Source organism: Panulirus ornatus, chromosome 27 (assembly GCF_036320965.1).
Source record: "Panulirus ornatus isolate Po-2019 chromosome 27, ASM3632096v1, whole genome shotgun sequence".
NCBI classification, from domain to species: domain Eukaryota; kingdom Metazoa; phylum Arthropoda; class Malacostraca; order Decapoda; family Palinuridae; genus Panulirus; species Panulirus ornatus.
The window spans coordinates 9,562,723-9,585,690 of NC_092250.1; the positions used below are offsets into that span (position 1 = coordinate 9,562,723).

The 22,968-nt window shown below is 39.9% G+C and overlaps 1 protein-coding gene across 2 annotated transcripts in view; it reads left to right on the top strand.

Annotated features, from left to right (window-relative positions):
- Positions 1–22,968, top strand: part of LOC139757573 (nephrin-like) — a 943,851-nt gene that overhangs the window by 545,045 nt on the left and 375,838 nt on the right. Inside the window, exon 5 of one of the 2 annotated variants that reach the window (XM_071678177.1) lies at positions 8,447–8,629. In XM_071678177.1, coding sequence (XP_071534278.1) covers positions 8,447–8,629 — 183 coding nt within the window. The remainder of the gene's footprint in view (positions 1–8,446; positions 8,630–22,968) is intronic. The other variant, XM_071678178.1, reaches the window with a different exon arrangement.

A 22,968-nucleotide genomic window follows, 5' to 3' on the forward strand; every position in this document is an offset into this window, starting at 1 on the left:
TTATAGCGGAACTGTACTTTTTGTAAAAGCTTCATCTAAACCTCAGCTAAACTCAGACTACACCTGTGTGTTCATATTAGCACAGAACTTTCCAAACTTTACAATAAACGTCGTCTGTAGAAGCCCTAGTCAGCCAACACATAGCGACACTCATGTACGAGAGTTTGCAACGAGCAATAGTGGATAAAGACTCGATCATTCTTGGAGATTTTGTCTTTCCAGAAATTCCACCAGCGAACTATATCTGGTGTAGAAAGTGAATCTGTTTGACTTATCAACTTTGTCGACGACAGTTTTCTCAACCAAACCGACACCGAACCGACGAAGAAAGCTATTACACTTGCTTTTGTTCTTACATACCCGTGTTGGAGAGCATCTTGGTCTTGTGATATAACATGTTTGGGTCGGACATAATTATCAAAACCGACTTCCCTCAAATCAGTTTATTACTTCTAACTTTATAAAAGCGGATTCTAATGGGTTGCCCGACGCATTATAGTCTCATCCTTATTGGTTAATGCCTAGAGTAATCATGGGCCATTTTTAAGCGTCATTTTATACACCATCAAACCACATTCATTCCCATGCAGGAAAGAAGCAATAAAACCAGCAACAAGCCTGAATACTACTCCCAAGAAATTGCAAGAGTTATACGGCGCAGAAATAAACTCTACAAGCTTAAGAAATCAGACAGTGACCCAAACATTGCAACGCTATGTAAGTCAGGAGATAGGTGAAAATTCTCATAGTAATGCCAAGAGAGAATACAAGGTGAGTATTGCAAGAGATAGTAATAGAGATCCTAAAAGACTTCACAGATATGTCAGTAAGAACTGTATAAGTACTGGAATAGGGCCCTTAATAAACGAGAATGGGGAACATATTGTGGACGAAAAAAGTATAGTAACAACCTTGAACAAGTTTTTTAGTTATGCTTTATTCTTGGAAGCAACGACACGAATTTTGAGACAGTGATGGATAGCATTCACACGATACCAGAATTTACTGTCACAGAGTATTGATGCAGGTTAAGTTGAAGACTCGATCCTGATCGTTTCTATCCACGAGTAATCAAAAACGTCAAACACGATGTTGCGAGACCGCTAACCTACATTTTCAATAAATCTCTCCAGGATGGAATGGTACTACAGGACTGGAGTCTGTCACTCCTATATACGGAAAGGGAAGCTGCAAGATACCTGTCAGTTACCGTCATATTAGCGTCACATTATTAATATGTAAACTTCCCGTAGTCGATTATCACTGGTCAACAAAATTCTTACTTTTTTTGTCCCACGAATTCAACTAGGTGGATCTTATAGTACTTTTTACGCTGAATTCGAATCTGGTTTTAGAATCTTTCTATCAGGTATGGTTTCAAAGAAACAGAACAATTAGATTATACGATCAGTATATATTACTCATTCATAGATAAGGTTGGTATTACACTTAAAATCTTACCTCTAAGATGTAGAATTGTACGTTTTCCGGCTATACTTGGCCTCAGGAACATCCCTCCTCTGTCTCCAGCAGTAATTTGCTAGCATAGAAGGGCGACACTTTCCTTGGTACCGGTTTTCCTATGTCCAAAACGTCCTGGTAAAATCTTTCGTCATGCTCTTCACTGACTGACCCAAGATTTTCTTGAAAAAAGTGCGAGTCTAAAAAGTGAATATTAGACCCATATTGCAGCCCAGAGGTATATATGAAGTTAGTAGATCTTTTACATCACAGAAATTTTCTGATCTGTGATTCCCAAAAAAATCTTTGCAAACTCCCTTAAATGATAGCTATGCAGTTTTTTTAACTTCATTCGGCTCTTCATCAAACTTTTCCTCTTGAAGCTGTTCCCTGATCTGTGGTCTTACAAAAATACCCTCCTTGATTTTTACATTACTGATTCTGGGGGTTTTATTCCTCAAATAAGTGAGTCCATGGACGAAGTTCTTCATCAACCTGAGCTTAATGTGCAAAGGAGGCAGAAATATTTTCTCAGGATCACCAAGAGGAGGATTGATGACATTATTCTTCAATGGAGTCAGTTATGTTCGTTTTGGCCACACATTCTTTACATAATGAATTTTCTTGTCCCGTCTGTCCCACTCACAGAGGAAACAACAGAACTTCATGTAACCAAGTTGCATTCTGAGTAAAAGTGCCACAACTTTTGTCACCACATACACTCCACTTAAAGTCCCCATATTTAGTTTCTTCTAAAAGAAGCTTCGTGTTATTATACGATTCCCTCATGTTAGCAGCGTGAGCCAGATGAATGGAGAGGAACTTATATCTGTTGTGGTGTAGAACTGCTTTCAGGCTTACTTTTGATGAGTTAATAAACAAGCGCCACTCACCTGTGATATATTCGTGGCTAAGTGCCTCTATAACAGAACGAACATCTTTACAAAACACCAAACCATCTCCATGGAGAAGAAATATTTAAAAACGACTTGGCGATTACGGTAAACAGAAACTTTAGTTTCATTCTGGAGAAGATTCCAGCCGTTTAACCCGGAACCCAAAAGCTTAGCTTGCTTCTTAGGCAAATTTAAATCGCAGACGAGATCATTACGATCTTCTTGACTCAGGAAATGTGGTTCACTTGAAAGAAAGTTTGCTTCAAATGTTGGATACATATTGTCCTCTACCTGATCTACTTTCTCATCACCAGACTCATCGTCACTCAGTGGCATGTTTCTTGGAGGTTCTGGCACAGGTAATTCCTGATTGTGAGGTACTGGCATCATAGCAGATGGTAAATTAGGATATGTAACAGTATGCTTTGATTTTGATGTTATACCATTCATATTTGTCAGGCAAAAGTAGCAATGCGAAGCGTGATCTTTGAGTTCTTTCCAAATCTTAGGAATAGCAAAGGCATACAGTGTGAACCCTTTGCCCATGTTGTGAGAAGCCTGACACATGTGACGCGACAAATATGGGGCCCATCTCTTATCCTGGTTGGTCATCTACTTTACAACCAAAGTAATGCTCATAGCATGTTTTTAATGAGAGTGTGAAAGAACGTTTTTGCGATATGAATGTTAGTTCACCGCAGATGTAGCAGAAAGAATTCGGACAATTTACACAGTTTCTTGGCATTATAATGGTGGATGGGGCATCAGCATAACACTTGAATAAACAAAAGCACAATCTGTCCACAGAGTGAAAAAGACACTGTTTACACGTTGGGTTCTGGCATGCAACTGCCAGAGAACTGCTTCTCAGGAGTTAGCATGTTTGAACATCCCAGTATTCCAAGTCGTGTTCTGTAGGCCCCTGATGACTCATTTATCTAGGTTTGTGCTATCAAAAGCAGGCTATTGCACTCCACAAACAATGAAAATATCTGTTTTTGTTAAACTTTTTGTTTGAAATGATCCGTAGAGCAGTGGTACATATACACTGTACGTAATGATATTCGAGTGTGCTGGAACAAAAATAATGTGGGTGATAGAGAAATTCTGAAAACATTTGGATTCAGCGCGCAAAAATACATCAGAAATTTTTTTTTTCATGGGACAAAAAATTTGTTGACCAGTGTTATTAGAGATAAGATCGTAGTCTATATGGAACAACACACTCTGATCATGCCTTAAAAATCTCCTTGAATTTTATCATGAATTATGCAAAACAAACAACATGACAAAAGTTATGGTTATTATACTATTGGAATTCTAGAAAGCATTCGACAAAGTCCTCCACGTTAAATATTTGGGTTTACTGGTTGCACTGGAAACTGGACAAAAGCCTGGTTACGTGATACGATGGTGAATCATCATCATTGTGGTCATCCGTTATTAGTGGAGTCACCCAAGAATCCCTCCTTGAGCCCATGCTTTTCTTATTATCAACGATATTGACGTGAGGCTGAATAATTCAAAGGCCAAATTTGCAGATTACAGATATCAGCAATGCCATATTAACTGAAGAAGATAAGCTAAGATTACAGGAGGATGTAGATGAAATGGCTGAATGGCTTAGGAAATGGTAAATGCCATTTAATGTTAATAAATGTCGGCTGTTACAAGTAAGAAATCTCAATAGAAATTCGATTATGGACTGATGGGCTATACGGTAGAAACCCCTAGTTTGAGGGATCAAGGGGTCACTGTCTCCAACAACTTCAAATTCTCTCAGCATTGTAATGAAGCTGCTAAGACAGCAAAGAGGATGTCAGGAAACATCATTTACAAAATTAGAGGCAGTGCAGCGAAGAGCAACTAAATGTGTTCTCCCTAGGCAAGAGGCGTCTCCAGGGAAAATTATAGTTTTAGAATAGTAATAGGATTCAACAACGTCCAAATTGAAAACTTCTTCACAGTAGCGCCAGCATTATCAACGAGAAGATATGAACCAAGACTTGGAGGTCACCGAAGAAATCTGAGCTGTACGAAATTAATTTCTTACCAGTGACTAACTGATGCGTGGAATAGCTCCCAAAGAATTTTGTTCAGAGCAACAAACTTAATATCTTCAAAAACAGGTGTGATCGTCAATTGTTACTCTCCAGTATTGAATGATTCATTTCATCGGTCATCATAACGTTGTGGTATATCAGGCTACCTTCTCAACCAGTGATCTCTCCCTGGCCATGTTGCGGTAACATACCAACACTGTTTAGCCCATGTCACTTACTTTGAGAGAGCAAGTAAGAATCATTGTATCGTTCTTCAACATCTAAAATGATATAGGCATGGTAAGTTGAGAGGCTGAAGCTCAAGTTTCTCCTTACTATTATTGTCTTTATAACAAAAAGTGAAGAGATGCATGTCTTTGGTGATGGGATGCATGACATGTATTCATATTCATTCTATCGCATGACTTTCCTATGAAATTTTTCTTCAGGCATATCAGTCTCGTAAGGTTTTTCTCAACCTGTTTTCCTACCGGCGTGTTGCCGGAGGGAGTGGAGGGTGGGGAAAAAGCCTTTGCTTTGCTATCCTTTTCTTCTACTACTTTTAAGGGACCTGCATTTTTTCTTTCTTTAAGCAGTGTTAAGGCCAGACCACCTGGCTTGGACCTTGGTTCTGTGTGGTCTCTGTATCTATGTAACTCTCTCTCTCTCTCTCTCTCTCTCTCTCTCTCTCTCTCTCTCTCTCTCTCTCTCTCTCTCTCTCTCTCTCTCTCTCTCTCTCTCTCTCTCTCTCTCTCTCTCTCTCTCTCTGTATACTGTAGTACGTATAATGATACCAGCCATCTACAGTCACACTATAACACTAACGAAAATTATCATTGTTGACATCAGGCGGGTTTCAATATTCTGAAATCTTTTCTACAATGGTGAAATCCTCAGAGGCAGATGATAGTTATTTGAGATCTTGAATGTCCGTAGTCTCAGTAGATTAAGCTGCTTCCTTGAATAAGTTACAGTAAAAGTTTCCAACTGAATTGTTAGGGTTATGTGAAAATTAATAGAGATAGAAAATGATCAGTCACCCAGTGAAGAAGAAACGCACAAGTCTTTTATGGAACAGAGACTTAAGTAAGATGATCAGATGTTTCCTAAGCGCTCTCGTGATAGGTGAGTGCTATTGATGAATATCCTATCCAGAAACATATTGTTCATGTGACGAATTCAGTTCTTGGACGGAAGTTTTATTTCTTCTCTGTCGCAGAGTTTCATTTATCTACATAATTGAAGGACTTATTTATTAGATTGCAGGGCGTGAGTGTTGGTAATACCAGCAGCTATCATTGTTGACTTGGGTGTGGATTAATAACACAACAGCCAGATTAGCACTGGCAAGGAAGAAATGGATGAAAGGAAAGCAAATTGTGGGAAAAAGAATGAAACTAAAATAATCAGAGCTCCCCATGTGTACGCATATAGACCTCAACCTCAAAAGTGGGAAGCTTACAGAAAGTTTGAAAACCAAGATAAGGAAGGGAATCCCACAGCTTTGCTGCTCATTTGGCCTGTCTCAACATTGGAAGTATGGGAAGCAGCAGCAGATGCATGTTACAGGTGCAGACACAAGGGCTTGTGGTAGCGACGCAAGCAGTGACCTCAGAAGGGCAGTTACCGACACAGAAGATATAAGACAGGGAAAAAAAGCGTTGATATCATGGCGTTGAGAAAGGAATGGTTGATGAGACGTAATAGCTGGAGTATCACTGAAACTATTAGCTCTCCATAACTATGGCTTAGAGGAAGGTGAAGAAAGAGCTACTCAAGATATGTGACCATTACTGCAAACTATGACGAATAAATCTCTGTTTACACAAGTCAGATTCTTAAGAAAAATAGATACGGCACCTATGTAGTGCCCCCAGCTTATGGCAAGCATATTTTGTGGTGTTATGTGGGGATTTCCAGCAAATAGCGGAGGATACGGTTATGCTCAGCTTGTTTTTGTTATTGTTGGGTAGAATTACATTGATCTGAAATTCAACAGAGAAACGAGTGATGTTTACAGAGAGATGCAGGAAGAGAATACGTTTTGCACCACTGAATTCAACCAGATGACTGTTTTCCCATTTTGAAACATTGCATAGATTCGGAGGAGGGGAAGGGAACTGAGTTGAAGTACATAGAATAAGTGTGTATAGAATTACAGGATGAAGGCAGATGAGTATTTATGAAGAGACGAAAAAAGTGGATGTCTTTCTATCACTCTCTTCTCTAACTGAAAAACTAGAGGAAAGTATGCATTAGAAAAAAAGACGCAGAAAAGTCAAGGACAGGAAGTTTAAACGAAAAATATTGCTACCACACTTGCTTTGAAGATGTTCAGTGACACTACAAATAAGTCGCCAAAACATCCTAGAGGGAAGGACAAGAAGTGTGTTTCATAAGAGACAAGATCGCCAGAAGACTTTGTACTGCAAAAGCCACATTGACGATCTCAAGGAAGAGAATGAGATACTGTACGAAGCTTCTGAAAAATAGGGTTAAAAAGAGCCTTAGAAAATTTGGGGAGAGCAGAGGCGAGAACAATTGGGTGACAGTTTCCTTCCTTAGGGATTGTCTGCACCCATTCTTGCCTGTGATAAGAATGAAAAATTTAGGTTTTTAGTTTGTGGTAAGCTACTTAAAGATGTTTGCCAGCTAGGCTATAGGCCTTGCTCACTTGACGCTGAGAGAATGCTAAGTCCCTGCATTGAGAAAATATAAGCGAGGACTTAGATGCTGTGAGAGCTATAAGTAGACGTGATATCATCAAAAGTGGAATCATGGAAGAATCTCATATAAAAAAGTGCCTTTATCAGAGAGACGTGGAATGATTAAATTAAAGAGACTACTGGAAACTTTTGGTTAAGTACCAGAAAGAAAATCAGTTGTAAAATAAATAGAAAAGGAAATACATCCTTTATAAAGGGGTACTTGATTTTATGATTGCACTGAATTTAAACGGATGAGAAAGCGAAGTGGTATTCAAAGCCCAGTACCCGACAGGCATAAAAGCAGGAGTGATCAAGCCATAATTAACAGTATAGGGTTGAAAATTATGAGGACCACAGGGCTTAATTCAGAGTAAAATAACATCTTCAATAGTATCAGCACAGTTGGAGGTATTCAGGTCAGCGAAGCAACTAGTGTTCGCGAGGATTATCAGTGAAGTCTGGGTCTGGGTCTGGACGTTGCAAAGCGCCAGAGCTGGCGATTCGTTGGGGGAATAGGGGGTGTGAATGTCCCTTTGGACGAGATTCAAATATGATTGTGGCAGGAGTGCCAAAGAGGGGCAGAAACGGTGTTTATTAAGGGTGGGAGACTCAAAGGTAGAAAACAGGTCGAATATGTTGGAAGAGAGGTAGTGAGGGCTAGGAATTCTGGTTGAAAGTTTGATAATTTGCTCCAGATCGTTAAGGAGGGAAGAGAAAGGGCAATAGTTCCACCTGAGTCGTCTCTAGACCATATCTAATCTGTTTAGTGTTCATAGGATTCCCCTGCAAAGAGAGTTTCAGCACGGACGTGAGGAGATTCGTGCTTGGTAGCAGGTAAGAAGATGAACAGGTGTACATAGAGGATAGAATTAGGGGAAAAAATGGAACATTAGTGTAAAGTTATAACATCTGAAGAAAGTTTGAGATTAGTTGCTTCAAAGTTCTGAGATTTACAATTCAAAGGGTGAGTAGTAGGTCTTTCTATACAAGAGCAAGCAAGAATTCCGCTTTTGGATTTTGATAGTGAAAACGATAGTCAGTCTTAGACAATTGATTGTTTTTTGGAAGAAATGTTATTGTTATCTAATTCTGTTATCTAATCTCTCCACTTTCAATCAATCCTGCAGAACATTGAAAATAGCCACCGATATATTTCTTGTATCTTTTGGTCACCCGTGACTGCATTTCCACCCTTTCTGTTACAGTCATTTCAAACGACAGAAAATTGTTAACATACATAATATAAATTTCTATGTAACATTTTCTGTCTGTCGAGCAAGTAACTCCGCCAATGTAACTCCTCAGAATTATGTCCTATCGTCACTTTCTTTCTTGCCAGCAGACCTGCACAGTGAGGAGGTGGAGGTGTCTCAGCATCCTCGAAGGTGGAGCGTTCGGAGCCGTCTGGTGGTGCGGGTTGAGGCGGAAGACCACGGACAGCAGTACTCCTGCCGTGCTCTCCATCCCGCCCTCAAGGACTCTCCTACCTCCCTTGTTGCGTCTGTCACCCTGGCAGTCCTCCGTGAGTAACCTGCAGTGACACTCGTCATCACTCCTGACACATATACACTCTTGGCCAACCTCTCCTCACTCATCTGCCCCATATGTCCAAACCATATCAGTAAACCTACTTCAGCTCCAACAACTACATTCTTCTTACCACAACACTCACCTACTCTGTCATGTCTTCTTTCATCGATACTCCTCACACCACATATATTCTTCAGGCCCATGCTTTACATCCATACAACACCGTCAAACGTATTGGCTGGAACAGCGAGAGCGGACGATAATGTCCCGTCGTGCCGGGCGCCTCATACCTAAAGCGGCAAAGATTTCATTGGGCAGACAAGGAGTAGCCGCCCACCTTTTTCATCTCCTATTGGTCAATACTATTTCTCCTGATCATGGACCTTGTTGTACGTTTCTCACACTTGGGAATCTAACATCAGTCACGAAATAGAGAGTTACTATATCTAAGGAGAATTCAACGAATGATTTCAGTTTGAGTTTGGGTTTACCCTTATTCGAAACTTTGACCAGCTTATGGGCAACTTACCCGAGCAGGATAAGAGGACTTTTAAACGAGTGAAAAACCAATAGTAAGAATGAGTAAAGTGCTCAAATAGCAGCTATATTCAATGAAACATGTTTCAGATATCTCCTGCCCATATATATATATATATTATATATATTATATATATATATATATATATATATATATATATATATATATATATATATATATATATATATATATATATATATACATATATATATATATATATATATATATATATATATATATATATATATATATATATATATATATATATATATATATATATATATATATATATATATATATATATATATATATATATATATATATATATATATATATATATATATATATATATATATATTTATATATTTTTCTTTTTTCTTTTAAACTATTTGCCATTTCCCGCGTTGGCGAGGTAGCGTTAAGAACAGAGGACTGGGCCTTTTTTGGAATATCCTCACCTGGCCCACTCTGTTCCTTCTTTTGGAAAATTAAAAAAAAAACGAGAGGGGAGGATTTCCAGCCCCCCGCTCCCTCCCCTTTTAGTCGCCTTCTACGACACGCAGGGAATACGTTGGAAGTATTCTTAATCCCCTATCCCCAGGGATAATATATATATATATATATATATATATATATATATATATATATATATATATATATATATATATTTTATCCCTGGGGATAGGGGATTAAGAGTACTTCCCACGTATTCCCTGCGTGTCGTAGAAGGCGACTAAAAGGGGAGGGAGCGGGGGGCTGGAAATCCTCCCCTCTCGTTTTTTTTTTAATTTTCCAAAAGAAGGAACGGAGAATTGGGCCAGGTGAGGGTATTCCCTCAAAGGCCCAGTCCTCTGTTCTTAACGCTACCTCGCTAATGCGGGAAATGGCGAATAGTTTGAAAAAAAAGAAAGATATATATATATATATATATATATATATATATATATATATATATATATATATATATATATATATATATATATATATATATATATATATATATATATATATATATATATATATATATATATATATATATATATATATATATATATATATATATATATATATATATATATATATATATATATATATATATATATATATATATATATATATATGTATATATACATATATATATATATATATATATATATATATATATATATATATATATATATATATATATATATATATATATATATATATATAAGTGGTAGAGGATGTGTGGATCAGGTGTTTGCTTTGAAGAATGTATGTGAGAAATACTTAGAAAAGCAAATGGATTTGTATGTAGCATTTATGGATCTGGAGAAGGCATATGATAGAGTTGATAGAGATGCTCTGTGGAAGGTATTAAGAATATATGGTGTGGGAGGCAAGTTGCTAGAAGCAGTGAAAAGTTTTTATCGAGGATGTAAGGCATGTGTACGTGTAGGAAGAGAGGAAAGTGATTGGTTCTCAGTGAATGTAGGTTTGCGGCAGGGGTGTGTGATGTCTCCATGGTTGTTTAATTTGTTTACGGATGGGGTTGTTAGGGAGGTAAATGCAAGAGTTTTGGAAAGAGGGGCAAGTATGAAGTCTGTTGGGGATGAGAGAGCCTGGGAAGTGAGTCAGTTGTTGTTCGCTGATGATACAGCGCTGGTGGCTGATTCATGTGAGAAACTGCAGAAGCTGGTGACTGAGTTTGGTAAAGTGTTAAGAGTAAATGTGAATAAGAGCAAGGTTATTAGGTACAGTAGGGTTGAGGGTCAAGTCAATTGGGAGGTGAGTTTGAATGGAGAAAAACTGGAGGAAGTGAAATGTTTTAGATATCTGGGAGTTGATCTGGCAGCGGATGGAACCATGGAAGCGGAAGTGGATCATAGGGTGGGGGAGGGGGCGAAAATTTTGGGAGCCTTGAAGAATGTGTGGAAGTCGAGAACATTATCTCGGAAAGCAAAAATGGGTATGTTTGAAGGAATAGTGGTTCCAACAATGTTGTATGGTTGCGAGGCGTGGGCTATGGATAGAGTTGTGCGCAGGAGGATGGATGTGCTGGAAATGAGATGTTTGAGGACAATGTGTGGTGTGAGGTGGTTTGATCGAGTAAGTAACGTAAGGGTAAGAGAGATGTGTGGAAATAAAAAGAGAGTGGTTGAGAGAGCAGAAGAGGGTGTTTTGAAATGGTTTGGGCACATGGAGAGAGTGAGTGAGGAAAGATTGACCAAGAGGATATATGTGTCGGAGGTGGAGGGAACGAGGAGAAGAGGAAGACCAAATTGGAGGTGGAAAGATGGAGTGAAAAAGATTTTGAGTGATCGGGGCCTGAACATGAAGGAGGGTGAAAGGAGGGCAAGGAATAGAGTGAATTGGAGCGATGTGGTATACAGGGGTTGACGTGCTGTCAGTGGATTGAATCAAGGCATGTGAAGCGTCTGGGGTAAACCATGGAAAGCTGTGTAGGTATGTATATTTGCGTGTGTGGACGTGTGTATGTACATGTGTATGGGGGGGGGTTGGGCCATTTCTTTCGTCTGTTTCCTTGCGCTACCTCGCAAACGCGGGAGACAGCGACAAAGTATAAAGAAAAAAAAAAAAAAATATATATATATATATATATATATATATATATATATATATATATATATATATATATATATATATATATATATATATGGGTAGACATCTCTGGGGATAGGGGACAAAGAATACTTCCCTCACATTCCTCACGTGTTGTAGAAGGCGGCTGAAGGGGACGGGAGCGGGGAGCCAAAAACCCTCCCCTCCTTGTATTTTAACTTTCTAGAAAGGGAAACAGAAGGAGTCACGCAGGGAGTGCTCCCCTCCTCGAAGGCTCAGATTGGGGTGTCTAAATGTGTGTGGATGTAACCAAGATGAGAAAAAAGGAGAGATAGGTAGTATGTTTGATGAAAGGAACCTGGATGTTTTGGCTCTGAGTGAAACGAAGCTCAAGGGTAAAGGGGAAAAGTGGTTTGGAAATGTCTTGGGAGTAAAGTTAGGGGTTAGTGAGAGGAAAAGAGCAAGAGAAAGAATAGCACTACTCCTGAAACAGGAGTTGTGGGAGTATGTGATAGAGTGTAAGAAAGTAAATTCTAGATTGATATAGGAAAAACTGAAAGTTGATGGAGAGAGACGGGTGATTATTGGTGCATATGCACCTGGGCATGAGAAGAAAGATCATGAGAGGCAAGTGTTTTGGGAGCAGCTGAATGAGTGTGTTAGTGGTTTCGATGCACAGGACCAGGTTATAGTGATGGGTGATTTGAATGCAAAGGTGAGAAATGTGGCAGCTGAAGGAATAATTGGTATACATGGGGTGTTCAGTGTTGTAAATGGAAATGGTGAAGAGCTTGTAGATTTATATGCTGAAAAAGGACTGGTGATTGGGAATACCTGGTTCAAAAATGGAGATATCCATAAGTGTACGTATGTAAGTAGGAGATATGGCCAGAGAGCGTTAATGGATTACTTTTGGATGTTAATGTGCTGAGAGGTGCAACTGGAGGGATGTCTGATAATCATCTTGTGGAGGCGAAGGTGAAGATTTATAGGGATTTTCAGAAAAGAAGAGAGAATGTTGGGATGAAGAGGGTGTTGAGAGTAAGTGAGCTTAGGAAGGAGACTTGTGTCAGGAAGTACCAGGAGAAACTGAGTTCAGAATGGAAAAAGTTGAGAACAAAGGAGGTAAGGGGATTGGGGAGGAATGGGATGTATTTAGGGGAGCAGTGGTGGCTTGCGCAAAAGATGCTTGTGGCATGAGAAGTGTGGGAGGTGGGTTGACTAGAAAGGGTAGTGAGTGGTGGGATGAAGAAGTAAGCTTATTAGAGAAAGAGAAGAGAGAGGCATTTGGACGATTTTTGCAGGAAAAAATGCAAATGAGTGAGAGATGTATAAAACAAAGAGGCAATAGGTCAAGAAAAAGGTGCAAGAGATGAAAAAGAGGGCAAATGAGAGTTGGGGTGAGAGAGTATCATTAAATTTTAGGGAGTTTTGGAAGGAGGTAAATAAAGTGCGTAAGACAAGGGAGCAAATGGGAACTTCATTGAAGGGGGCTAATGGGAAGGTGATAACAAGTAGTGGTGATGTGAGAAGGAGATGGAGTGAGTATTTTGAATGTTTGTTGAATGTGTTTGATGATAGAGTGGCAGATATAGGGTGATTTGGTCGAGGTGGTGTGCAAAGTGAGAGGGTTAGGGAAAATGATTTGGTGAACAGAGAAGAGGTAGTAAAAGCTTTGCGGAAGATGAAAGCCAGCAAGGCAGCAGGTTTGGATGGTATTGTAGTGGAATTCATTAAAAAAGGGGGTGACTGTATTGTTGACTGGTTGGTGAAGTTATTAGATGTATGTATGATTCATGGTGAGGTGCCTGAGGATTGGCGGAATGCGTGCATAGTGCCACTGTACAAAGGCAAACGGGATAAGAGTGAGTGCTCAAATTACAGATGTATAAGTTTGTTGAGTATTCCTGGTAAATTATATGGGAAACTATTGATTCAGAGGGTGAAGGCATGTACAGAGCATCAGATTGGGGAAGAGCAGTGTGGTTTCAGAAGAGGTAGAGGATATGTGGACCAGGTGTTTGCTTTGAAGAATGTATGTTAGCAGTACTTAGAAAAGCAAATGGATTTGTATGTAGCATTTATGGATCTGTAGAAGGCATATGATAGAGTTGATAGAGATGCTCTGTGGAAGGTATCAAGAATATATGGTGTGGGAGGCAAGTTGTTAGAAGCAGTAAAATGTTTTTATCGAGGATGTAAGTCATGTGTACGTGTAGGAAAAAAGTGATTGGTTCTCAGTGAATGTAGGTTTGCGGCAGGGGTGTGTGATGTTTCCATGGTTGTTTAATTTGTTTATGGATTGGGTTGTTAGGGAGGTGAATTTAAGAGTTTTGGAAAGAGGGGCAAATATGCAGTCTGTTGTGGATGAGAGAGCTTAGAAAGTGAGTCAGTTGTTGTACGCTGATGATACAGCGCTGGTGGCTGATCCAGGTGAGAAACTGCAGAAGCTGGTGACTGAGTTTGGTAAACTGTGTGAAAGAAGAAAGTTAAGAATAAATGTGAATAAGAGTAAGGTTATTAGGTACAGTAGGGTTGAATGGAGAAAAACTGGAGGAAGTAAAGTGTTTTAGATATCTGGGAGTGGATCTGGCAGCGGATGGAACCATGGAAGCGGAAGTAGATCATAGGGTGGGGGAGGGGGCGAAAATCCTGGGAGCCTTGAAGAATGTGTGGAAGTCGAGAACATTATCTCGGAAAGCAAAAATGGGTGTGTTTGAAGGAATAGTGGTTCCAACAATGTTGTATGGTTGCGAAACGTGGGCTATGGATAGAGTTGTGCGCAGGAGGGTGGATGTGCTGTAAATGAGATGTTTGACGACAATATGTGGTGTGAGGTGGTTTGATCGAGTAAATAATATTAGGGTAAGAGAGATGTGTGGAAATAAAAAGAGTGTGGATGAGAGAGCAGAAGAGGGTGTTTTGAAATGGTTTGGTCACATGGAGAGAATGAGGGAGGAAAGATTGACCAAGCGGATATATGTGTCAGAGGTAGAGGGAACGAGAAGTGGGACACCAGATTGGAGGTTGAAAGATGGAGTGAAAAAGATTTTTAGTGATCGGGGCCTGAACATGCAGGTGGGTGAAGGGCGTGCAAAGAATAAAGTGAATTGGAACGATATGGTATGCCGGGGTCGACGTGCTGTGAGTGGATTGAACCAGGGCATGTGAAGAGTCGGGGGTAAACCATGGAAAGATCTGTGGGGCCTGGATGTGGAAAGGGAGCTTTGGCTTCGGTGCATTATACATAACAGCTAGAGACTGAGTGTGAAAGAATGTGGACTTCGTTTTCTTTTCCTAGCGTTACCTCGCGCACGTGCGGGAGCAGGGGGTTGTTATTTCATGTGAGGCTTGGTGGTGATTGGAATAAGTAGAGGCAGACAGAATGAATTAGGTATATGAATATATATTTATATGTCTTTCTGTGTATCATAAGTATACGTTGAGATGTATAGGTATATATATTTGAGTGTGTGAACGTGTATGCATGTACATGTGTATGTGGGTGGGTTGGGCCATTTTTTCGTTTGTTTCCTTGAGCTTACTCGGTAACGCAGGAGACAGCGACCAATTAAATATATATATATATATATATATATATATATATATATATATATATATATATATATATATATATATATATACACATTTTTTTTTTTTTTGCTTTGATGCTGTCTCCCGCGTTTGCGAGGTAGCGCAAGGAAACAGACGAAAGAAATGGCCCAACCCACCCCCATACACATGTATATACATACGTCCACACACTCAAATATACATACCTACACAGCTTTACATGGTTCACCCCAGACGCTTCACATGCCCTGATTCAATCCACTGACAGCACGTCAACCCCGGTATACCACATCGATCCAATTCACTCTATTCCTTGCCCTCCTTTCACCCTCCTGCATGTTCAGGCCCCGATCATGCAAAATCTTTTTCACTCCATCCTTCCACCTCTAATTTGGTCTCCCACTTCTCCTCGTTCCCTCCACCTCCGACACATATATCCTCTTGGTCAGTCTTTCCTCACTCATTCTCTCCATGTGCCCAAACCATTTCAAATCACCCTCTTCTGCTCTCTCAGCCACGGTCTTTTTATTTCCACACATCTCTCTTACCCTTACGTTACTTACTCGATCAAACCACCTCACACCACACATTGTCCTCAAACATCTCATTTCCAGCACATACATCCTCCTGCGCACAACTCTATCCATAGCCTACGCCTCGCAACCATACAACATTGTTGGAACCACTATTCCTTCAAACATACCCATTTTTGCTTTCCGAGATAATGTTCTCGACTTCCACACATTCTTCAAGGCTCCCAGGATTTTCGCCCCCTTCCCCACCCTATGATCTACTTCCGCTTCCATGGTTCCATCCGCTGCCAGATCCACTCCCAGATATCTAAAACACTTTACTTCCTCCAGTTTTTCTCCATTCAAACTTACCTCCCAATTGACTTGACCCTCAACCCTACTGTACCTAATTACCTTGCTCTTATTCACATTTACTCTTAACTTTCTTCTTTCACACACTTTACCAAACTCAGTCACCAGCTTCTGCAGTTTCTCACATGAATCAGCCACCAACGCTGTATCATCAGCGAACAACAACTGACTCACTTCCCAAGCTTTCTCATCACCAACAGACTTCATACTTGCCCCTTTTTCCAAAACTCTTGCATTTACCTCCCTAACAACCCCATCCATAAACAAATTAAATAACCATGGAGATATCACACACCCCTGCCGCAAACCTACATTCACTGAGAACCAATCACTTTCCTCTCTCCCTACACGTACACATGCGTTACATCCTCGATAAAGACTTTTCACTGCTTCTAACAACTTGCCTCCCACATCATATATTCTTAATACCTTCCACAGAGCATCTCTATCAACTCTACCATATGTCTCCTCCAGATCCATAAATGCTACATACAAATCCATTAGCTTTTCTAAGTATTTCTCACATACATTCTTCAAAGCAAACACCTGATCCACACATCCTCTACCACTTCTGAAACCACACTGCTCTTCCCCAATCTGATGCTCTGTACATGCCTTCACCCTTTCAATCAATACCCTCCCATATAATTTACCAGGAATACTCAACAAACTTATACCTCTGTAATTGAGCACTCACTCTTATCCCGTTTGCCTTTGTACAATGGCACTAAGCACGCATTCCGCCAATCCTCAGGCACCTCACCATGAGTCATACATACATTAAATAACCTTACCAACCAGTCAATAATACAGTCACCCCCTTTTTTATTAAATTCCACTGCAATACCATCCAAACCTGCTGCCTTGCCGGCTTTCATCTTCCGCTAAACTTTTACTACCTCTTCTCTGTTCACCAAATCATTTTCCCTAACCCTCTCACTTTGCACACCACCTCGACCAAAACACCTTATATCTGCCACTCTATCATCAAACACATTCAACAAACCTTCAAAATACTCACTCCATCTCCTTCTCACATCACCACTACTTGTTATCACCTCCCCATATATATATATATATATATATATATATATATATATATATATATATATATATATATATATATATATATATATATATATATATATATATATATATATATATATATATTTATTTATTTACTTATTCATTCGTATGTTATACATTTTCCTTTATCGCTGTCTCCCGCGTTAGCGAGGTAGCGCAAGGAAACAAAAGAAGGAGTGGCCCATCCCACAAACATACACATGTATATAAATACATGTCCAAACACGCAAATATACATATCTATACATCTCAACGTATACATAAATGTATACACACACATACATATACATATATATACATATACATAATTCATACTGTGTGCCTTTATTCATTCCCATCTCCACCCCGCCACACATGAAAGAACAACCCCCTCCTTCCTCGTGTACGAGGTAGCTCCAGGAAAAGACAACAAAGGCCATAATCGTTCACACTAAGCCTTGAGCTGTCATGTAATAAAGCACAGAAACCAAAGCTCCCTCTCCACATCCAAGCCCCACAGAACTTTCCATGTTGTCCCCCAGACGCTTCACATGCCCTGGTTCAATACATTGACAGCACGTCGACCCCGGCATACCACATCGTTCCAATTCACTCTATTCCTTGAACGCCTTTCACCCTCCTGCATGTTCTGGCCCCGATCACTAAAAATGTTTTTTCTCCGTCTTTCCACCTCCAATTTGGTCTCCCATTTCTCCTCGTTCCCTCCACCTCTGACACATATATTTTCTTGGTCAATCTTTCCTCATTTATTCTCTCCACGTGACCAAACCATTTCAAAACACCTTCTTATGCTCTCTCAACCACACTCTTTCTATTACCACATATCTCTCTTATCCTATTATCACTTACTCGATCAAACCACCTCACACCATATATTTTCCTCAAACATCTCATTTACTGCACATCCACCCGCCTCCGCACAACTCTATACGTAGCCCACGCCTCGCAACCAAATAATATTGTTGGAACCAATATTCCTTCTAATATACCCATTTTTGCTTTCCGAGATAATGTTCTCGACTTCCACACATTCTTCAACGCTACCAGAACTTTCGCCCCATCCCCCACCCTATGACTTACTTCAGCTTCCATGTTTCCATCCGCTTCCAAATCCACTCCCAGATATCTAAAACACTTCACTTCCTCCAAGTTTTTTTTATTCAAACTTACCTCCCAACTGACTTGTCCCTCAACCCTATTGTACCTTGTAACCTTGCTCTTATACACATTTACTCTCAGCTTTTTTCTTTCACATGCTCCACCAAACTCAGTCACCAGTTTCTGCAGTTTTTCACACGAATCAGCCGCCAGCGATGTATCATCAGCGAACAACATCTGACTCACTTCCCAAGCTCTCTCATCCACAACAGACTGAATACTTGCCCCTCTTTCCAAAACCCTTGCATTCACGTCCCTAACATCCCCATCCATAAACAAATGAAACAACCATGGAGACATCATACACTCCTGCCGTAAACCTACATTTACTAAGAACCAATCACTTTCCTCTCTTCCTACACGTACACATGCCTGACATCCTCGATATAGACTTTTCACTGATTCTAACAACTTGCCTCCAACACCATATATGCTTAACCACAGAGCATCTCTATCAACACTATCATATGCCTTCTCCAGATCCATAAATGCTACATGCAAATCCATTCGCTTTTCTAAGTATTTCTCACATACATTCTTTAAAGCTAACACCTGATCCACACATCCTCTACCACTTCTGAAACCACACTGTTCTTCCTCAATCTGATGCTCTGTACATGCCTTCGCGCTCTCAATCAACACCCTCCCATACAATTTACCAGGAATACTCAACAAACTTATACCTCTGTAATTTCAGCACTCACTTTTATCCCCTTTGCCTTTGTACAATGGCACTATGCAAGCATTCCGCAATCCTCAGGCACCTCACCATGAGTCATACATACATTAAATAACCTTACCAATCAGTCAGCAATACAGTCACCCCCATTTCTAATAAATTCCACTGCTATACCATCCAAACCCGCTGCCACGCCGGCTTTCATCTTCCACAAAGCTTTTACTACATCTTATCTGTTTACCAAATCATTTTCCCTAACCTTCTCACTTTGCACACCACCTCGACCAAAACACTCTATATCTGCCACTGTAACATCAAACATATTCAACAGACCTTCAAAATATTCAATTCATCTCCTTCTCACATCACCACTACTTTTTATCATCTCCCCATTAGAACCTTTCACTAAAGATCCTATTTGTTCCCTTGTCTTACGCATTTTATTGACGTCCTTCCAAAACATCTTTTTATTCTCCCTGAAATTTAATGATACTCTCCCACCCCAAACCTCATTTGCCCTCTCTTTCATCTCTTGCGCCTTTCTATTGACTTCCTGCCTCTTTCTTTTTTATATCTACTACTCATTTGCATTTTTCCCGGCAAAAATAGTCCAAATGCCTCTCTCTTCTATTACACTAATAATCTTACTTCTTTCATCCCACCACTGACTTCCCTTTCCAATTTGCCCACCTCCCACGCTTCTCATGCCACAAGCATCTTCTGCGCAAGCCATCACCGCTTCCCTAAATACATCCCATTCCTCCCCTACTCCCCTTACGTCCTTTGTTCTCACCTTTTTTCAATCATTACCCAGTCTCTCCTGGTACCTCCTCACATAAATCTCCTTTCCAAGCTTACTTACTCTCACCACTCTTTTCACCCCAACTTTCTTCTTTTCTGAAAACCTCTACAAATCTTCACCTTCGCCTCCAGATGTTCCTGAGCAGAGAACCCACCAGTTGCACCTTTCAGCACATTAACATCCAAAAGTTTGTCTTTCGCGCGCCTATCAATAAACATGTAATCCAATAACGCTCTCTGGCCATCTCTCCCACTTATATACGTTTATTTAGGTATATCTTTCTTTTTAAACCAGATATTCCGAATCACTAGACCATTTTCAACACATAAATCTACAACCTCTTCACCATTTCCATTTACAACACTGAACACCCCATGTGCACCAATTATTCTCTCAACTGCCACATTACTCACCTTTGCATTCAAAACACCCATCACTATAACCCGATGACGTGCATCAAAACTACCAACACACTCACTCAGCTGCTCTCAAAACACTTGCTTCTCATGATCTTTCTTCTCATGCCCAGGTGCATATGCACCAATAATCACCCATCACTTCATCCACTTTCAGTTTTACCCATATCAATCCAAAGTTTACTTTCTTACACTCTATCATATACTCCCATAACTCCTGTTTCAGGGGTAGTGCTACTCCTTCCCTTGATCTTGTCAGCTCACTAAAACCTGACTTTACTCCCGAGACATTCCCAAACAACTCTTCCCCTTTGCCCTTGAACTTCCTTTCACTCAGAGGCAAAACATCCAACTTCCTTTCCTCAAATATACTACCTATCTCTCCTTTTTTCTCATCTTGGTTACATCCACACACATTTAGACAATCTGAGCCTTCCAGGAGGATGAGATCTCCCCGCGTGACTCCTCTTTCTATTTCCCCTTTTATAAAGTTAAAATAAACGAGGGGAGGGTTTCCAGCACCCCGTTCCCGTTCCCTTTAGTCGCTTTCTACGACACGTGAGGAATGCTTGGGAAGTAGTCTTTCTCCCCTATCCCCAGGGATGATATATATATATATATATATATATATATATATATATATATATATATATATATATATATATATATATATATATATATATTTTATACTTTGTCGCTGTCTCCCGCGTTTGCGAGGTAGCGCAAGGAAACAGACGAAAGAAATGGCCCAACCCCCCCCCATACACATGTATAGACATACGTCCACACACGCAAATATACATACCTACACAGCTTTCCATGGTTTACCCCAGACGCTTCACATGCCTTGCTTCAATCCACTGACAGCACGTCAACCCCGGTATACCACATCGCTCCAATTCACTCTATTCCTTGCCCTCCTTTCACCCTCCTGCATGTTCAGGCCCCGATCACACAAAATCTTTTTCACTCCATCTTTCCACCTCCAATCTGGTCTCCCTCTTCTCCTCGTTCCCTCCACCACCGACACATATATCCTCTTGGTCAATCTTTCCTCACTCATCCTCTCCATGTGCCCAAACCACTTCAAAACACCCTCTTCTGCTCTCTCAACCACGCTCTTTTTATTTCCACACATCTCTCTTACCCTTACGTTACTCACTCGATCAAACCACCTCACACCACACATTGTCCTCAAACATCTCATTTCCAGCACATCCATCCTCCTGCGCACAACTCTATCCATAGCCCACGCCTCGCAACCATACAACATTGTTGGAACCACTATTCCTTCAAACATACCCATTTTTGCTTTCCGAGGTAATGTTCTTGACTTCCACACATTCTTCAAGGCCCCCAGGATTTTCGCCCCCTCCCCCACCCTATGATCCACTTCCGCTTTCATGGTTCCATCCGCTGCCAGATCCACTCCCAGATATCTAAAACACTTCACTTCCTCCAGTTTTTCTCCATTCAAACTCACCTCCCAATTGACTTGACCCTCAACCCTACTGTACCTAATAACCTTGCTCTTATTCACATTTACTCTTAACTTTCTTCTTCCACACACTTTTCCAAACTCAGTCACCAGCTTCTGCAGTTTCTCACATGAATCAGCCACCAGCGCTGTATCATCAGCGAACAACAACTGACTACTTCCCAAGCTCTCTCATCCCCAACAGACTTCATACTTGCCCCTCTTTCCAAAACTCTTGCATTTACCTCCCTAACACCCCATCCATAAACAAATTAAACAACCATGGAGACATCACACACCCCTGCCGCAAACCTACATTCACTGAGAACCAATCACTTTCCTCTCTTCCTACACGTACACATGCCTTACATCCTCGATAATTCAGTATATATATATATATATATATATATATATATATATATATATATATATATATATATATATATATATATATATATATATATATATATATATATATATATATATATACATATATATATATATATATATACATATATATATATATATATATATATATATATATATATATATATATATATATATATATATATATATATATATATATATATATATATATATATATATATATATATATATATATATATATATATATATATATATATATATATATATATATATATATATATATATATATATATACATGTACAGAGCATCAGATTGGGGAAGAGCAGTGCGGTTTCAGAAGTGGTAGAGGATGTGTGGATCAGGTGTTTGCTTTGAAGAATGTATGTGAGAAATACTTAGAAAAGCAAATGGATTTGTATGTAGCATTTATGGATCTGGAGAAGGCATATGATAGAGTTGATAGAGATGATCTGTGGAAGGTATTAAGAATATATGGTGTGGGAGGCAAGTTGTTAGAAGCAGTGAAAAGTTTTTATCGAGGATGTAAGGCATGTGTACGTGTAGGAAGAGAGGAAAGTGATTGGTTCTCAGTGAATGTAGGTTTGCGGCAGGGGTGTGTGATGTCTCCATGGTTGTTTAATTTGTTTATGGATGGGGTTGTTAGGGAGGTAAATGCAAGAGTCCTGGAAAGAGGGGCAAGTATGAAGTCTGTTGGGGATGAGAGAGCTTGGGAAGTGAGTCAGTTGTTGTTCGCTGATGATACAGCGCT